At 41.7% G+C, this 16,866-nt stretch overlaps 1 protein-coding gene across 4 annotated transcripts in view; it reads left to right on the top strand.

Annotated features, from left to right (window-relative positions):
* EFNA5 (ephrin-A5) overlaps positions 1-16,866 on the top strand; it is a 277,454-nt gene that overhangs the window by 158,814 nt on the left and 101,774 nt on the right. The window contains exon 1 of one of the 4 annotated variants that reach the window (XM_014539882.1): positions 2,905-3,044. The exons of the other annotated variants lie outside the window; for them this stretch is intronic. Coding sequence (XP_014395368.1) covers positions 2,920-3,044 — 125 coding nt within the window. The 5' untranslated portion in view covers positions 2,905-2,919. Of the gene's footprint in view, positions 1-2,904; positions 3,045-16,866 lie in introns of those variants that run through there. 4 annotated transcript variants of the gene reach the window in all.

Raw genomic sequence — 16,866 nt, 5'->3', positions numbered from 1 at the left:
ATATTAATTGTACTTTCAGAATTCATTTTGTATTTCTATATAAGAAGGTAAGAGAGGATAGCAGATAAAGTTATCTTTGGAGAGGGCACATATATTAGTAAAGTGGGTCTAGCATCATGTTCGTTTTTGTAACATATCATTAATAATGTGCTCTCTCTGAGAGAAAGGACACACTTTGTCATATTCATTTAATGGAGTATATATATATATATATGCCTAAGCGACTGTTCGACTGGTAGCTATGACGCACACTGACCACCAGGGGGGCAGACACTCAGCACAGGAGCTGCAGAGCTGTGGTGACTTGGCAGCTGTGGTTCTCGGGTGACGCACCAGAACCAGAGAGGGGGGAGCCCAATTCCACGGTGCGTCATCCAAGAACCGCCCTCTTGCAATCTGGGACCCCTCACGGGATGTTGGAGAGCTGGTTTCAGCCTGATCCCCACAAGCCAGGCTAAGGGACCCCATCGGTGCATGAATCCATGCACCAGGCCTCTAGTTTAACAATAAAGTTAGTTTCATTTCAAATCAGCCACCTTCTGAAATAATTATGCTAAAAGACATTTCAACACATCAGTCTGTAAAGCAAAACTGGAGAATGAAACTCTTATTCAGATGATTTTTTAAAAATATCCCCCCCCCCCCCCCCCCCACACACACACATACTTTGATTCTGCCACAAGGAAGACCTTTCTTTTGGGGTTCCTTTTTAGCATGGCAGAGAGTTCCTTACAACCAGAATACTTAAATCAGAAAGCTCTTAAGACACTTTTCATATAACTGATGTTTGAAAATGTTATTCTGACTGATGTATGAAAATTAAGTTTTCCATAATGTGAGATTTTTAATCATGAAGAATGAGGAGATTCTGTCTGATTATTGGGTTAGAAGTAGTTTCATGCATGTTCTCACAGGTTTTTAGTATTTCTTTAAACGGGTAAACAAGTTTCTCTAGTGATGTTAGTATCTATGAGGATAATAATTTTAAAGTGACTGCTGATAGTTTGGGTTAACCTTTTAAGACTTTATCTCTTTAGAATTCGTATCTCTACATACTTTGCCTCATTTACGTTTATACCACCCTTACATGGTGATTTGCATGGGTGGCACAGTTCTTACTATGTAAGTAGTGAAACCCAGGCATAGGTTAAGTGATTTCCTCCTAATTTTATGCTACCTTTTTTTACCCCTAGGCCATTTCTAAGGTTTTAAGTAACTATCATTCTAAACCAGTGGTTCTCAACCTTCCTAATGCCACGACCCTTTAATACAGTTCCTCATGTTGTGGTGACCCCCAACCATAAAATTATTTTCGTTGCTACTTCATAACTGTAATTTTGCTACTGTTATGAATTGTAATGTAAATATCTGATATGCAGGATGTATTTTCATTGTTACAAATTGAACATAATTAAAGCATAGTGATTAATCACAAAAACAATATGTAATTATATATGTGTTTTCCGATGTTCTTAGACGACCCCTGTGAAAGGGTCGTTTGACCCCCAAAGGGGTCGTGACCCACAGGTTGAGAACCGCTGTAATCTAAGCAGAGCATAATTCAGCGCAGTGAGGGGTTTTGGAGATAGACTTAACACCAGGGCATTGAAGATCAAGATTAGTCAGAGCCCTTGTCCTGGATGATGTGCCCAGTGGTTAGAGTGTCAGCCCATGCACCATAGGGTCATGGGTTTGATTCCTGGTCAAGGGCAAGTGCTTGGGTTGCAGGTTTGATCCCTGCATTTGGGAGGTAACCAATCAATGTCTCTCACATTAATGTGTCTCTTTTAAAATCAATGGGAAAAATATCCTTGGGTGAGGATTAACCCCCCCTAAAAAAAACAAAAACACATTATTCAGAGCCCTTAATGACCCTTACCTTCGAAATGCAAAAATGGTTAAAACTGTTGACATTTTACAGTGATCCTAAAATGAAGGTATTGCCACTGAGCAAAACATATTCAAAATATTGGGTACTGTTTTGTTCACTACACATCAGATAAAGGCAGATGACTTCATTTGCTGGCGACAAGTGGACCGATTCTGGAAACTTTGATAGTGAGGGCAAACGATCCTGCTTTGGTAGAGAAGATTTCTGGAAATAGGTGACCTGGTGGTCAGTAGTGAAGTTCGCAGCAGTGGCTTGTCCCCATACCGGCCTCTTCCCAACGTGCTGTGATACATTTTGAGCTCTCCCATTTTAGTTTCCATTATCCACCACCCAAGTTCTCAATTCAATTTCAGGCTCGGGCACAAGCCTGTAATTCTATTTGTTTTGGGTAAATTTAGCAAGCTGCTCCTGATTACACCTTAGCCAGAGACCATCTGCTGACTGGCGTGCCTCTCTCAGGAGTGGTTTCTGTCGGGGATGAATGGGAAGAGGATTGGAGCGCGGCTGCTATTAGTAAGCAGATGCCCCGCATCACGGAGAGTTCTTCCCGCCTTTCAATCTGCCGGCTCTCTGTCTTGATGGAGTGTCCTCTGCCTGCGAGTCATTCCATCCCGAGGCAGTAAGAAGTGCTCTCCTCGGGGCCGTTGATCAAGCGCTTCTGCTGGCATCGGGTAGGAAGGAATGTAGAAGTCATAGTTTGATACACTTAAAGCACGGTCGCATGCCCCTTTGCATGTCCTGAGTGGGCACATCCCAAATGCTCTCCAGCAGCGATGCTCACGTGCTACCAAAAGCGCCTCCGACCCAACAACAGGATACAGCTGTGCGAGATGTAATGCGCAAACCTCCTCAGTGTCAGGCTCACAGACCTTTGAAGCGCTGCTTCCTCTGCTAAAATTAGCGCCAGTTCATTTGCATCAGATGGGAGGATGTGCCGGATAAATTTAGCAGGTTGAGGAGCAGTTGGGATGCTAACTGCGTATGACGAGGGTCCTTTCTAAACGGTGATGTATCCTTAGCACGTGGCTATGATGAGACAGGGCGAAACACAGCAGAGCCAGCCCCTTCCTGTGGCTGTGAGGCAGGAGGGGAAGTGGATTAAAAGAACACAGATTAGCTTCATCTCGTTTTCTGAAAGAATTGGAGGAGGAAGGTGAGGGAAGGGAGGGAAGGTTGGCCAGGCGCTGGAAAACTGAAATTAGAGGGACGAAGTGAGAGGGTTGGCTTCCGCCCTGTGTTTGGGGAAAAGGAAAGGGAGCAGTGCCTCGGTGCTAAGGGCGGAGGTTGGCGTAATTAACTGGTAATTAACTGGTTTCAGTAGGAAATGCCCAGGGTCATCTTCGAAACCCGTCATATGGGGTATTTCTCTGGAGTTCAGCTAGCTGCTAGGGAAGGTGGGGGCAGGGGACTCAGAATTGTATCCCAGCTGCAGTACTTTTCTTTAAGGCAAGAAAGAGAGTTTAAATTCGATAAAATTTAAATTACAGGATTCTAGATCCACTACTTTTCCCACCTAGTTGCCACCTCTTATGTTGATGTTATGGTCTCTCTTTTTGTTTTAATGCCATCATTTAAAATCGGGCATTGCCCTCCACCCCTCTCTCTCTCACATGCAAAGTTAGCATCCTTTAATTCAGGTTGTGCACCTCATTGCAGGTTCAGCAAATTGAGGGTTAAGATGCCACAACAGAAATGGAAGACTGTAATATATACCTTGAGTTTTAGTTAATAATGACTGTATTACATGTTATTACAATTCAAAATTTTTCAAAGAAATAGTGAATGACTGTGCAAAATACTGAAATATTTTTAAAGGATTAAAATGATCAATCTTTAATAGAAAAATGATTTCTAGGAATTTCTTTGCAAATCAGGGCAATTTGATTCTTTGCTATAGAACTGGTGAATGAGAGGTTGATAATCTATAATATTTCCATTTACATGTCATAACTGATATAACAGGATATAATGTATTTAAAACTGTAGATCATCCCCAAACCACATAACAATTATTACACAAAAGGAATAAGAGGCTTAATTTACAGATAAAGGCTCTGTTTTGTTGGTTAATGTAGTTATTATGAACGCAGTAAGAAATAATCCTGAATGAGCAAAGGAATATTTTTAAAAACATTTAAAAATCCTATGTTGAAGCACTCTTTCTGAATGAGGCTTAACCTATACAAATGCATTGTTTTAACAAAGGTCTTTCATCTTTAGGAAATGACATTTGATGGACATGCTAAAGAAGGCTTGTGGAAATTTTCCTCACATTAGTTTATGTTATGTATGCAATATCTCTTTACCTAGCCTGGTGCATGCTCTAAAACAGGATGCATAAAACTAAAATGACACCAGGTATGAATAAATAGTAAGTTGGAAACTCAAACGGACTCCACTGTGAATTCTCCCTACTGGTTCACAGGTTCCTTCCTGCAGGCTCCGGGATGAATGATCCTGGCTGAAATGTTCCCAGGAAATACTTTTTTAAGGCATACTTTTCAGGCTCGCTGTGTGGAGAAACAGAGCCAAGGTGATTTAAGGGGAAGGCAAATATCCCTTAAAGACCTTTGTCATAATATAGCTCTGTTATCATATTTGAACACATGCTCAGTTGCCTGCATTGTCTCACGTTCTAGTCAGGACAGAGCAGGCTACTTTTTAAGGAATAAAAAGAGAAATAAATAAGACTAACAAGTATGTGTTCGGGATAGATCTCTAGAAGAAGGTATGAAGTAAAACAGCCACACCACATGAGGACAGTGCTGGGTAGATACAAGGCCAGGCTAACAGAGAGCCTTGTCTCTTCTCATGTAGAGAAAATTGAATTCAGTTCTTTTAACAGTGAGGCAGTGTGGGGGGAGGCAAGTTATATGATAGGTCTCTGCTTTGTAAGAAGCTTACAGGGGGACTCGCTTGTACTGGGGAAATCATTCAAGAACAAAGACCGAATTAAAGTACTATGGTGAGAAGAATCTGCAAAGCCATGGATACACTCTTTAGGGCACATATGCGTAAGTTGTAGAGAAGGTATAAAAAGATCAGCTTTCATGCCTTGCGGATCATAGTTACTAATGATAAATTTGTGTTAGTTTTGCCTTATTGCAGATTAGAAACAAAGCCCCACAAAACAACCTATTCCTAGGGATCAACTTCTAGATGGAAATTATATTGAAGTGGTCTTCCGGGATGGGGGCTCTGCTCTGAGAGATGCTACCCAAGAGTGGCATTTGGGAGAATTAAAAAGAGAGGGAGAGGGAGAACTGTAACTGATGCTGTAGTAAGACTATTGCCAATGCCAAGTCACAGCTGCCTTCTGCTAGGGATTCCTTCCTGCAGGCTGCAGTGTGAATGAACTGGGCTGAAGCTTACACAGTACACTGCAGAACTGGGACTCTGACCCGTGGGCTTACTCCTGCTGGCCCCTCTCAGATATTCCAGTTGATGTTGCCAGCTTTACAGTCTCTATGGGCCTATTTAGCTTGGTAATTTGTACCTGATGCATTTATATTGGTGATTTCTTTTTCTCCCTAGGACCCTGGGAACTCATTTATTCACTAGTGCAATAAAGTGGCGGAGTGGGAGTGAAAAATCCCTCCCTAAAGCAAGAAGGGGAAGAACTGTGTAGGGAAAATAGCAACCACCCTAACTGCAAGTCTAATTAAAACACCAAAAGGAGACTAGTTCTTATTTAGAGGTGGCTAATACTTGAATCTCTGTGTACATGTATGTAGGCCAACGTTAGTCTAACTGTGGGCATCACTGCTAACTTAATTTTTTTAAAAATCCAGTGTCAATGTGTTTCGTTTCAGAACAAAACAATAACAGCCCTAGGATTGAAACAGAATTCTTTGGCCGGAGCTTGCCAAAACCATGCTTGGTTGTGTGTGTAGGGAAAATTACTTTGAATAACAAAAGCACACACAAGAACTGATAGAATAATAAGCAATTAAGGTGGATTAACAACAGTTGCTGAATTCCAGCTGTTGGCTGCAGATGCAGCCTGGCTCCTTAATTCAAACTAGTTGAAACCCGTTGCTATTCAGAGACCAGAAGGAAGAGAGTGTGCCCCCGGCGGTGCCCATATTAGGGGTAGCTTTCTTATTGTCCGTTTGTGGGGGAGTTAAGTATCTAGGGTATGTTTCACCATCTCCTATTTCTTATGCTATTACTCGTCTTTCTTTGCCTTCTGTTATTGTGACATTTTCCTACATATTTTTTGTCCTGTTTGATTAAGAATGACTTACTAAAATCTGTGTGCTTGCTTTTGGTTATGACATATTGAAAACAAAGAGAGGAGAGCAGAGTGCAGCAGGCCCTCTAATAACAGTGTTCAATGTCATTTTGTTATGTTGATGAGATGCCATAGGAACTTAACTCTTGTTATATCAGTTAGCTTTGGGGAAAACTGGTTTTGTTATGTTGTTTCGCTTAAGGTTGCAGAACCTATCCGTGACCTTAAATGAGAACTTCCCATATGTGTTTGTCTCTGTTTCCAACGGGAAGAAGAGCTCACAGTAGGAGAAATCACAAATTCCTTTGGCTGCTGTCAATAATTTTCTGGATTGCTTCCTGGGCTAGCAATGAGGTGGAGCCTTCTTAAAGAGGAGAGCCTCATATAATTATAGCCCCAAGCACACAACCCTGGGAAACTGTATGAACAGGTAATTTACAGGTAATCGCCATGTGTAATCTATCCCCTACAGCCTTACCACAAAGCCTTTTGTTGCCATCAAACCTGTTCTTGGAAGGCGGAAGGTGCTGTTATTGTTGATCAGGAATAGGCTCCCTCACAATAATGGCCAGGGGTCTGGAGTCCAGGGCCAGCTTCCCAGGCATGCAGCCAGTTCAGTGACACAGTGACTCAGAAGGGCCCTGTACTTGTTTTAAGTCTCTGCTGTCACCGTCTCAACATTTTTAGTTTTACCCTTGAATGGGTGTTTTATAAGTGGAGCATATACATGAGCAGAAGTGGCATATAAAATATGAGTTCACCTGTTGGGGCACAATTTGCATATAGCATTCACAGTGCCCCCTAAACACAGACCACGATATATGGGAATTCAAGGAGACTACAAGCCCCTGCTAGGTAAGCAGGATGTGAAAGCTGCCCATTTCCATAGTGTTGGTAGAATACACATGTATAAGAAGGAACATTTGAAAGGTTGAGTTAGCTTCATGCAGTGTTTCCACTGTCCTGGTAAGAACAAAAGGCATGGGCATATACAAGCTACAGTATGCAGGTTGCATGATTTTGGTGATTCCACATACAACTTAAGTGCTCTTATATTTGCCATTAAAACTGTCATTGTATCGTATAAAAATGACTAGTAAAACTCATGCTAATAATAAAATATTTTCGTTTTTCTTTATTTAAAAAATTAAATAGCAAAATAAATAAATAAATCGTGAGAAATTGAGAGAGAGGCCATGGGAGAAAGGATAAAGCTTTATATTTAATGCCCTTAATGGCACTTTTTTCCCTGCGGTTTGAACAAGGGGCCCTTCTTTTTGTTTTGTAATGGGCCCTGCAAATTATGTAGTGGGCCCCACTCAGGTGGTCTGTAGTCTCAGATTTAACTGGGTGGGATTGAAGCGGGTGCTGAGACCTCCTGATGCTCCCCAGGTGGCCTGTTGACATGCAGGCACCACACAGATACACATCTGTGCCTTTTAAGAGCCTTAGCTGAAGCAAAGGATTGACCAGACAGGTTCCCATTTAATTAGTTTCCACCATATTTCTACCTGTTCAAAGACATGTTTGCAGGCTTTATGTCCAGGCCACCTATCTTTTTATGAGTGTCATTTTCTCCAGTAATGTGTCTGAGTCCTTTGACTTTTTAGACGTGGTTGGTAAAAAGAGGAATTCTGTAGCAGCCTAGTCATGCTATTAAATAGCTCTCCCTGCCAGCCCTCTGCCTCTGACCTTCTCCTGACTTTTCTGTTTTCAGCAGAATGTTTACTTGTCTCTGCAAATGAGTTAGGAGATGTGAGTGTGTTGATTTATTTGTCCTCAAGAACACCAACAGTTCCCTGATAAAAGCAGGCCTACTACCACAGACAGGAACACTGTCAGACCAATGCTTCATTCATATCCCCTAAGCCCATGTGCCACTCTGGCCCAAGGTGACTTATTAACCAGCTTCTAGGTCCACACTGGGTTAATAAATGGAAGTCACCTCTAAGAGCTAGTCTAAAACCACAGGTCCCTGCTGTGGGCCAGGGGGAGAGCTATCCAGAGGAGGGCAGGCAGTGAGAGCTATCCTCTCAAAGAGCCATGCCAAAGAGTCCAGGGGACATTGTCTCCCAGAGTTTAACAAAAGCCAAGACTCTAAATGTGAAATGACTTGCTCCTGGGAGCCAACCACATGAAGGGTCTACTTGATACTTCGCTAAAACCATTTTATCTCAGCGGGAGAGACCGTGGTCCCGGGTGCGGAGGAGAAGCCAGAAGCCCTCCCCTTGATCTGGTTTTTGTCATAGGTTTCCTGAGCTTGATGTATTTTCCAGCCCATTTTCCCTAGGAATTAGTCAGGCACTTAAGGAAGTTGCAGTTATTTTTTAAGTGCATTCTCTTGCTTAGCAAGCCCCAAACAGACCGTATCAACCTTTGCCTTCAGCAAGAGTGACAACATTTTTTCGGGACAGACATGTTTGTTTCTTCTGCTACAATCTTCTTGTGAGAACAGGTAGTTGCCCTTGTGTCTGTCCTGTAGGTAGGGTGGTGATAAGGTACAGTCTCCTCATGAGGCCAATGATCATCCTCTGTTGAAAGGGAAGCAGCCTAAAATGGAATAACTCACTAAGATGTGACCTCTCAGAAACTGGATTTGCACCATCTTGTCTGTAGCAAAGAGCTGCAGAATGGAATTTCTTGTTTTGTTTTCAAATTTAATCTGAGGGGAGTTGTGTTGAGGTTGGGAGAGGAGAGAAGACAGATGTGGGCAAGCAGTCAGGTCACCTTCTTGGTCTCATTTCAGGCCAGGACTGGAGGCGACCCAGGCTTTCCTCCTGCCTTTGACTATGGAACCCACCTGCCAGGCTCTCCTAGAATTCACTTCCGCCTAAGCTGGATCCAGCAATCAGTCAGCACCTGGCGCAGAGCCTCTTTATACCAAACACCCTGGGTATTAAAAGAGCCTGGCTTCCAGGGATAATTGGAAATGTGTTTGTTTGTTTTTTTAGTGTTTCATTTTTTTCTCCCTTTTTGGGGGTGAGAAGAAGCCAAAGAGTTTTAAACTACTTGAGGACACATGGTATTTGTCAGACCCCCTCATATTCCTCTCAAATACCTGCCACTTTGCATGTTCTAGGGATTCGATAAATGATTTACTAAACTGAATAGTACGAATACATTAGGAATTCATGGATGTTTGCTGCCCGAGTCAGCGATGCTATCATAAAAGAGATTGAGTTAAAATAAATACATAGGTTGTTTTCTATGTTGTTGCTGCTGGTCATTTTAGTGTAATTAAACTCATTGTAAAATAGTGTTTAAAATACAAACTATAGAGCCAGATTACCTGGGTTTCAGTCTCAGCACTAACATTAGCACGCCATATAACTTGGGTAAGTGTGCCTCATTTCCTCGCCTATGAAATGAGGACAATAATCATATGAACCCCATGGGCTTTTGTGAATATTAAAGGAGTTAATACATGTAAAGTGCCTAGAACTGTGCCTGTGTTCAATCAATATACACTATTGCTATTATTCTAAAGGCAAAGTATACCAGTTTGGGCCAAGGGAGTAAAAAATAAAGAAAGAACCAATAGCTCATTATAAAGTTTGTGCAGGTAGTTAGTAATCTGTTTGCACATGAAGGTCCCTTAAAAGTATAAGCTAATATTCTCCTACCTCTTAGCAGTTTACAAATTCAAATAAGTACAGTGTAAGTGTATGACTTTGGTTTTCCCAAGTCTTGTTATTTATTTGGTTTTTCTTGGAAAAGGAATTTAGGCCTTAGGGCCATTCTACTCAGGCAGTTCTCTTTCATTGCGTGCAAAGCAGGCTGGTGGGAATGCCAGGAGCCTTGGCCAGCCCAGCCCAGCAGAAACAAGATGTGGAAAACACTGTGCAATTACCACATACTTTGAGCTCCTGAGTCCTTTAATTTCTGTTATCAGTAACTCACTTCAGATAATAACTGTGGAGATAAAATAAGCCTTAAAGTTTGGCTGAAGGGAGGGAGAACAAAGGATTTTATTGGTCTTTTACTCCTGTTTACTAAAATAGTATTTGGTTGTAAAAGACAACTACTAAACTATTGTGTCTGCTCCAGAAAATGAACAAATAAAAGTAATTATTGCAGAGGGGCATTAAGTAACAAATAGGATATATTTACTTTTCCCTAGTTGGTGGCTTCAAATCTTGACTTTATTATCAGCATTTTTTGGTTCCTGGTTGAAAATCAAACACAAGAATAAGCCTTAAGGCTATTTTTCTTTCAGGGCAAATTGAGGGACCTAATTCATCATCAGCCTATTTTGTTCTAGGAAGTCCATAAAGAGGTGGCTTCATTATCCAATGGTACAGCCTGGTGTGTGAGAATGAATGATGTGGCAAAACACATTCATGGAGGTTCGTGGGTCATATTGAAGAGAATAAGATGATCACAATAGGCAAAGGAAATAATAGGTATTTGCTTGAAATGCTGAATATTTGTCAAGAATACCTAGAGGGAAAAATAACATGCTTTACTTTAAAAACACATTATTTAAAAAAAAATCTCTAACTTTTCTAATATTGAAGTAGGTAATGGTGTTTCTAGCTGAATAGTAATTATACTAAAATGATAACATAGACTCTTTTTTTAAAAAATGTCTATCGAGTGCAGTGTTTTAGATATCAAGTCTCTGAAGCATTTTTCCAAAATCAGTTGTGAATATTGTTTTTTTAAGATTTTTTAATAATGTGTGTATAACTTTGTAAGACTAGATTATTTCCTTTAAACACAGTTTAGGAAAGTTTTGCGGGTTTTATGCTTTTAATTATTCTTTTAAAATTAAGTTCTCATTTTTTGAGTATAATACATGACATGGTACACATTTCAAAAGCTACCGAATGGTACACAGTGAAAAATACATCTCCTTCCCATTCCTATTCTCCAGTTAGCCAGTTTTTCTTATAAAATCATAGAAGTTGCAAACTTTCCTTATTCCAGTCCCCAAAGGGGGGAGAGGGGGACCATAGTGGAAGCCTTTTGCATTGCCATTGAGAAAATACTAGAATTAAGAGTCCTGTCCACGTGGAGCACATCCCATCCCATAACTTTCAATATGCCCAGAGGAAGAGTCTTGTGTCTAACTATTACCTTGGAGGCATATTGGCTAGACCTTGGAAATCCAGCATTTTTCCTATCCCGAGTGGTGACAAAGCCAAGAGGCCCTGAACATTTGTAACTGAATTCTGATAACACTTGTGCTCCCTAATTCATAAATCATGTCAAGATGTGGCTTGAATGAGAATCAATGTAAAACGTGTTCTTAAGTCCTAAGCAGGCATAAAACTCAGCTGGCTATCTTGGAGCTGGGGTTTAGGATTATTGAGTAAAAGGGTGAATGAAATCTCGTTCTGTTTCAAATGTGTAATAAGTAGCACCTCTGAAAGGTACTATAATGCTGCTGGAATGGTTAAGATAATGTCATGATGCAGTTTATGCAACTGGGATTAATACAGTGTTTCTTGTCCTCAATGAATGCTGGCTCAGCAAGTACATCTCAGCATCCACGGTAATGCGTTGGCCTTGTGTGTGCACATGTAGACTACTTTACCTGTATCAGCTTTCTTCGTGTATAGTAACACACAGGAGTCAACACTTAGTGGTCCCCCCAGGCAACTCCTATGTCTGATGACTCTGGAGTGTAGGTGGTGGCCGGCCCCGCCCCGCAAGGGAGGTGAAGTTTATATCCTCCACTGGCATCTCAGGACTGCAGGGTGACCATGCAAGAAATGCTTAACTTCCTTTGAAGTGGTTGATTTGGTGTTTCTGTATTGGAAAGTGTAGTGTGATTCATGGAGAAAGAATAATTATTTAATTGAAGGTGTGGGTGGGATGGCTTAAAAACAAATATACTGGGAAGGCATAGTCTTCACCATGGGTGTGTGCTTTTTCTCCTTTTGTCACAATACTGATTTGAACACTTCATCGAGTTCAGTTGCAGGACTGAAACATGGATGTTAGACCTCATGGGTAGAGGTGTGAGTTATATCAACCCAGAAATGTTCAGAAGTTTCAGGGTCCTTCTCAGGTCACACAGGAATTTTACTTTCTTGGGTATTTTTTTAAGATCAACCCAATGCAATTTTAAATCTGTGAAGTTTTGTTTAAATTTTGTTTGGCTCAATACATGAGTTTGCTATTGGTGAAGTGACATATTGAATATGTCCATAACAATGGTAATACTTATATTGTTACTATACAGAAGTAGGCAAAAGTAGGTTTACAGTCATTCATATGGAAAATACAATAATAAATAATACAGGGATAAATTGTGTTTCACCACTATAAACGTACTTTTGCCCTACCTTGTACTATGTATACTTGAATTCTGTCTCCAACATACTCGACTTTGGAAGATTTAAGACTGCATCCCTGAGATTCGAGTTTTGGACAGTTTCTTTAAAGGAGGTTTTCAGTTTTCCCTCTTAATATTTCTTTTAAGGATATCATTTTACTTGGTCAGTGATTGTGTGTGTGTGTGTGTGTGTGTGTGTCTTAAGAGGTTCACAGTAAAACCAGCAGAATGGAGTTCAGTTTTGGACTTGGGATTCATTAAATAATGAGATGTTTTAAGGACTACATGTTGACAGCCATAGCCATTTTGAAAATAATAATAATACTTCAACAAGAGGTGGCCCCTGCAAACTCCACTTGATCATGAATAACCAGAGATATTTGGGCAACCCAACACAAGACGAGACACGGGCACGTTACTCCTTTACCTCATTTATCATCCTTGCCTTTGCGGAATAAAGTGACAAAGGTCAAGGTGAAATGGACAGTAAATCCAAATAGAGTTTAGAATAAGCTTTGGAAACATCACTGACTTGCACAGTGTATGTAATTTGTAAATCTGAAATGAATGGACAAGTGAGTAGATGAATCAATCAATAAAAAGTGTAACCACATCCCGAGATGGGGGATAAACTTGCACACACCTAGCGTTCTAGCTGCTTGTAGCTATGGTACACTTTCTTCTTGTTTGACCCACTGTCACTTTAGAAGCCACAGCTCCAGCACAAAACTCACCTTCTCCATGGGAAAAACAAGCCTTCCCCCCAGCATTTGTACTGTAAGTGTACCACCATTTTTGCAGGACCACAGGCTCCAATCAAACGTTAATTTTTTTAAGGCCCTGGAAGCTGGCAGTGGGACTGTTAGACTGTCCTCGCTTTCTGCTTCCATATTTCCATAGGCACTACCCCCTCTAAGTCCATTTCCCATCTAATGTTGTGTATAACACAACAGCCTGCTAGCTGGTTTCTCCAACCTCACAGCATAGGGAGTAATTTTTCTAGAATTAAATTCGGCAAATATTTGTTGACACCTGTTATACAAACACTGTGCTTGGTGCTACAGGGGACACAAATATGATGAAGTCATAGCCCCTGTTTTCTGGGAGCTTCTATAGTCAAAGAGGGAACAAAAGCAGTACAAACAGAGCTGCCATTCAGGTCACAAGGTGCGAGGAGGCTGACGGAAATTGCATCTTTTCCCTGCTCAAGAAGCTACAGTGACTCCCTATCACCTTTTGGATCAAATAAAAGATTCTCAGTCTTCATAATTTGACACCATCCTAGCTGCTTAAATTTATTCTCTATTACTATCCCACAAACCTCTACTCTGCTCCTGTCCTCTTATTAGTCCTGTCAAGAACACATCCATCCACACATTCCTTCCTTCCTGTATTTGTTCAGGATTTCTGCAAATACCAACGGTTTGTCCAATACTGTGCTAGGTACTGTGGGGGAAACAAAAGGGAATCAATTCCTGCCTTGAGCAACTCACCATCTAGTGGGAGGAGGCAGACAAGAAAATATTTTTAAGGACCAGTGTGTGGTGTTGTGAGAGAAGGCACAGAGCGCTGAGCAAGGACAGGAGCTGCAGACCTCCCAGAGGAAGGGACTGTTGCCAGAAGTTGATGACAGGCTCACCAGGGGGAGGGAGGGAGAGCATTACCCACAGAAGCTTGTGGAACAGTTCACGGAGCACAGCAAAATGTGGCTCCATCAGGATGCTGGGGGCAGGAATATGGTGTGGGTGCCACTGGGCAAAAGTAACACTGGATACTCTGGGAGCCAGATTATTGTGGTCATTGACTTTTATGCCAAGGAGTTTGTTCTTTTTTGTTGTTGTTGTTGTTGTTAATCCTCACTTGATTTATTTTTAGAGAGAGTGGAAGGGAGGGGGGAGGGGGAGAGAGGGAGGAGGGAAACATCAATGTGAGAGAGACACTTCAATTGGTTGCCTCCCACACACAGTGAGGATTGAACCTGGAACCCATGTACATGCCCTTGACCTGGAATCAAACACAAGACCCTGCAATGCGAGGGTGGATGCTCTAACCACTGACCAGCAGCGGCCAGGGAAAGGAATTTGTTCTTTATCCTTTGTCTCAGGGAAATCCACCAAGCTTCAAACACAGATGTGAACAGATGTGGGTCTTAGAATGCTCTGGCAGCAGTGAGGAGATCTGAATGAGAGATATTGGAGGCAGATAGGCCAGAGTGTTGGAATATTCCCAGCCCACAGGGAAAAGGCAGTAAGGAGATCCTAAAGGCCTTTTCAGAGTTACTTCCCCTGGGTCTTCCCTGCTGTAGAATACATGTTATTTTCAGGATGGGGTAGGTTGTGCTTCAGTAACAAACAGCCCCAGGATCTCAGAAGCATGACAAAGCTTATTATTGCAGGTAACCGTTCACCATGCAGTGCCTCAGTATAGCCTCTAAGGCTGCATCAATATTGTGGCTTTGTCATCTCGATACAAGCCTCCATGTAAAAGAACACTGAGGGGTTTGCTTTAGCCCACAAGTGATTCACCTTCTTTCTGGTCACAACTCTGCCTAACTATTGTGTGTGTAGGGGGGCAGGGGAGTGTTAGGGGGGTAATACATACTCAGAAAGAGAAGATAGTGAATAGGGGTGAACTATACAAACCCCTGCCACTCCATAACCTATTGTCATTTTTTTCATTACATTCCTCAGGATTTCTGAATATTACCTGACCCACACTTTCTTGGTCAATCTCTTTGACTTTTTCTTCCCTACTAAGCCTGACTTTTAAAATAGGTGAGAGTCGGTGAAGCAAACCCCAGTTCCGATTAGTTCCCTATAGATTACAGTGAAGACAGAATAAATGAGTATCTGTAGCTTTTGAACATAATCCATAGGAAGTGGGTATGGCAATAATTATTTCTGGTCCAACACAAAAAGCTAACAGATCAATTCTTCTTTCCCAAGGACCAATTCTACCACAAACATTTCTGCCCTGAAAAAAAGAGAGATTCATTCAGTAGGAGCAAGGCTAGCTGTTTATCTGTCATCCGGCAAACTTGAAACACTTATATTATCCTGGTGCGCCTCAGGGGGGTGGCTTGCTGGCTTTCCTGTCTGCCTGAGAATTCGCTACTGTGAAATGTGCGTATAGTCTTGCTTTCTTTTATTAGTGACTTTGCATTTTAATGTTTTTCATTCTTCATAGCTAAGAGGAAACTTTCTTTTCTCCACCCATTTCTTTTTTTTTAAAATATATTTTATTGATTTTTTTTTTTACAGAGAGAAAGGGAGAGGGATAGAGAGTTAGAAACATCGGTGAGAGAGAAACATCGATCAGCTGCCTCCTGTACACCTCCTACTGGGGATGTGCCTGCAACCAAGATACATGCCCTTGACAGGAATCGAACCTGGGACCTTTCAGTCCACAGGCCGATGCTCTATCCACTGAGCCAAACTGGTTAGGGCTCTCCACCCATTTCTACCTCGGGACACCTGTAAGTTGAAGCTGGCCAACCTGGGCCATACAGTGCAGGCAGAGTCAAGATGCAGAAAAGGGATTCCAATAGAAGTTCAAGGAAAAAGAACAGGCTGAGGAATTCGAACCCTCCCCTTAAATGTTTCTTTCTTTCCTTTTTCCTGGTCCTGAAAAATATTATTTTCTTTTAACTATTTTTGCTTTCTTATCTTCCATTTTTCTCCTCCTTGGCTCTCTCTGGCACCGTTACTTTTAAGATCTAGTTCCTTTTCTATATGTACCGCAATTGGGTCATTACAGCTTTTGCTGGCAAACACCACTGTCTCTGAATTGTGATGCAAATGCAAAAGAATCATAACCGACACAACAATAATAACTCGTCATCTTCCCTGTGTCCTACTAGCTGCCCTGGGCTTTAGATGCACTGTCTCTGTAATCCTTTACCACTGTCCTATTTAATTAAGTTGGGCTCATAGAGTTGTAAAGTGGCAGCACTGGGTTTCCTAGTGGTCTTACTCCGAGTGCCGAAGCTCTTAGAAATAAAATCTTGGGGGCAATTATAGTTTGTGTCATTGACTCATATATTGGAAACTCACAGGAATTCTCAAGAGATCATCTGATGTCGCCCCAGCTCTTCAATTAGTCCCTCTAATTTCAGCAGACTGCATGCACAATGTCCAATGCATTGGATCTATTTAAATCTTCCGTAGTGGTTGTGAATCAGATCTTCAACGTGACCTGTGCAGTGAGAAAGAAATTTCTCCTGTGTTATCATGGCTAAAACCCAGCAACTTTTTGTGCTGACTCCATGAGCGGGAGAAGCAGCGGTTTGGAGAACCGGCCGGTCCCCTCTTACTGTGGGCACCTTACTCCATAATTCTCAGAAGACTGGAAACCATTAACCTTGGCAGGGGAGCAGAGAGAGCTCCTGAGCTCAGCTTGATAGAGATGCTGAAGGTGTTTAGCAGTTGCAAAGTCGCAGCTGTGTTACCTGTTTTGCAC

The sequence above is a fragment of the Myotis brandtii genome, unplaced genomic scaffold (genome assembly GCF_000412655.1).
Source record: "Myotis brandtii unplaced genomic scaffold, ASM41265v1 scaffold230, whole genome shotgun sequence".
NCBI lineage: Eukaryota > Metazoa > Chordata > Mammalia > Chiroptera > Vespertilionidae > Myotis > Myotis brandtii.
The sequence above is the reverse complement of the archived record's forward strand: the minus strand, read 5'-3'. Positions and strand labels throughout refer to the sequence as shown.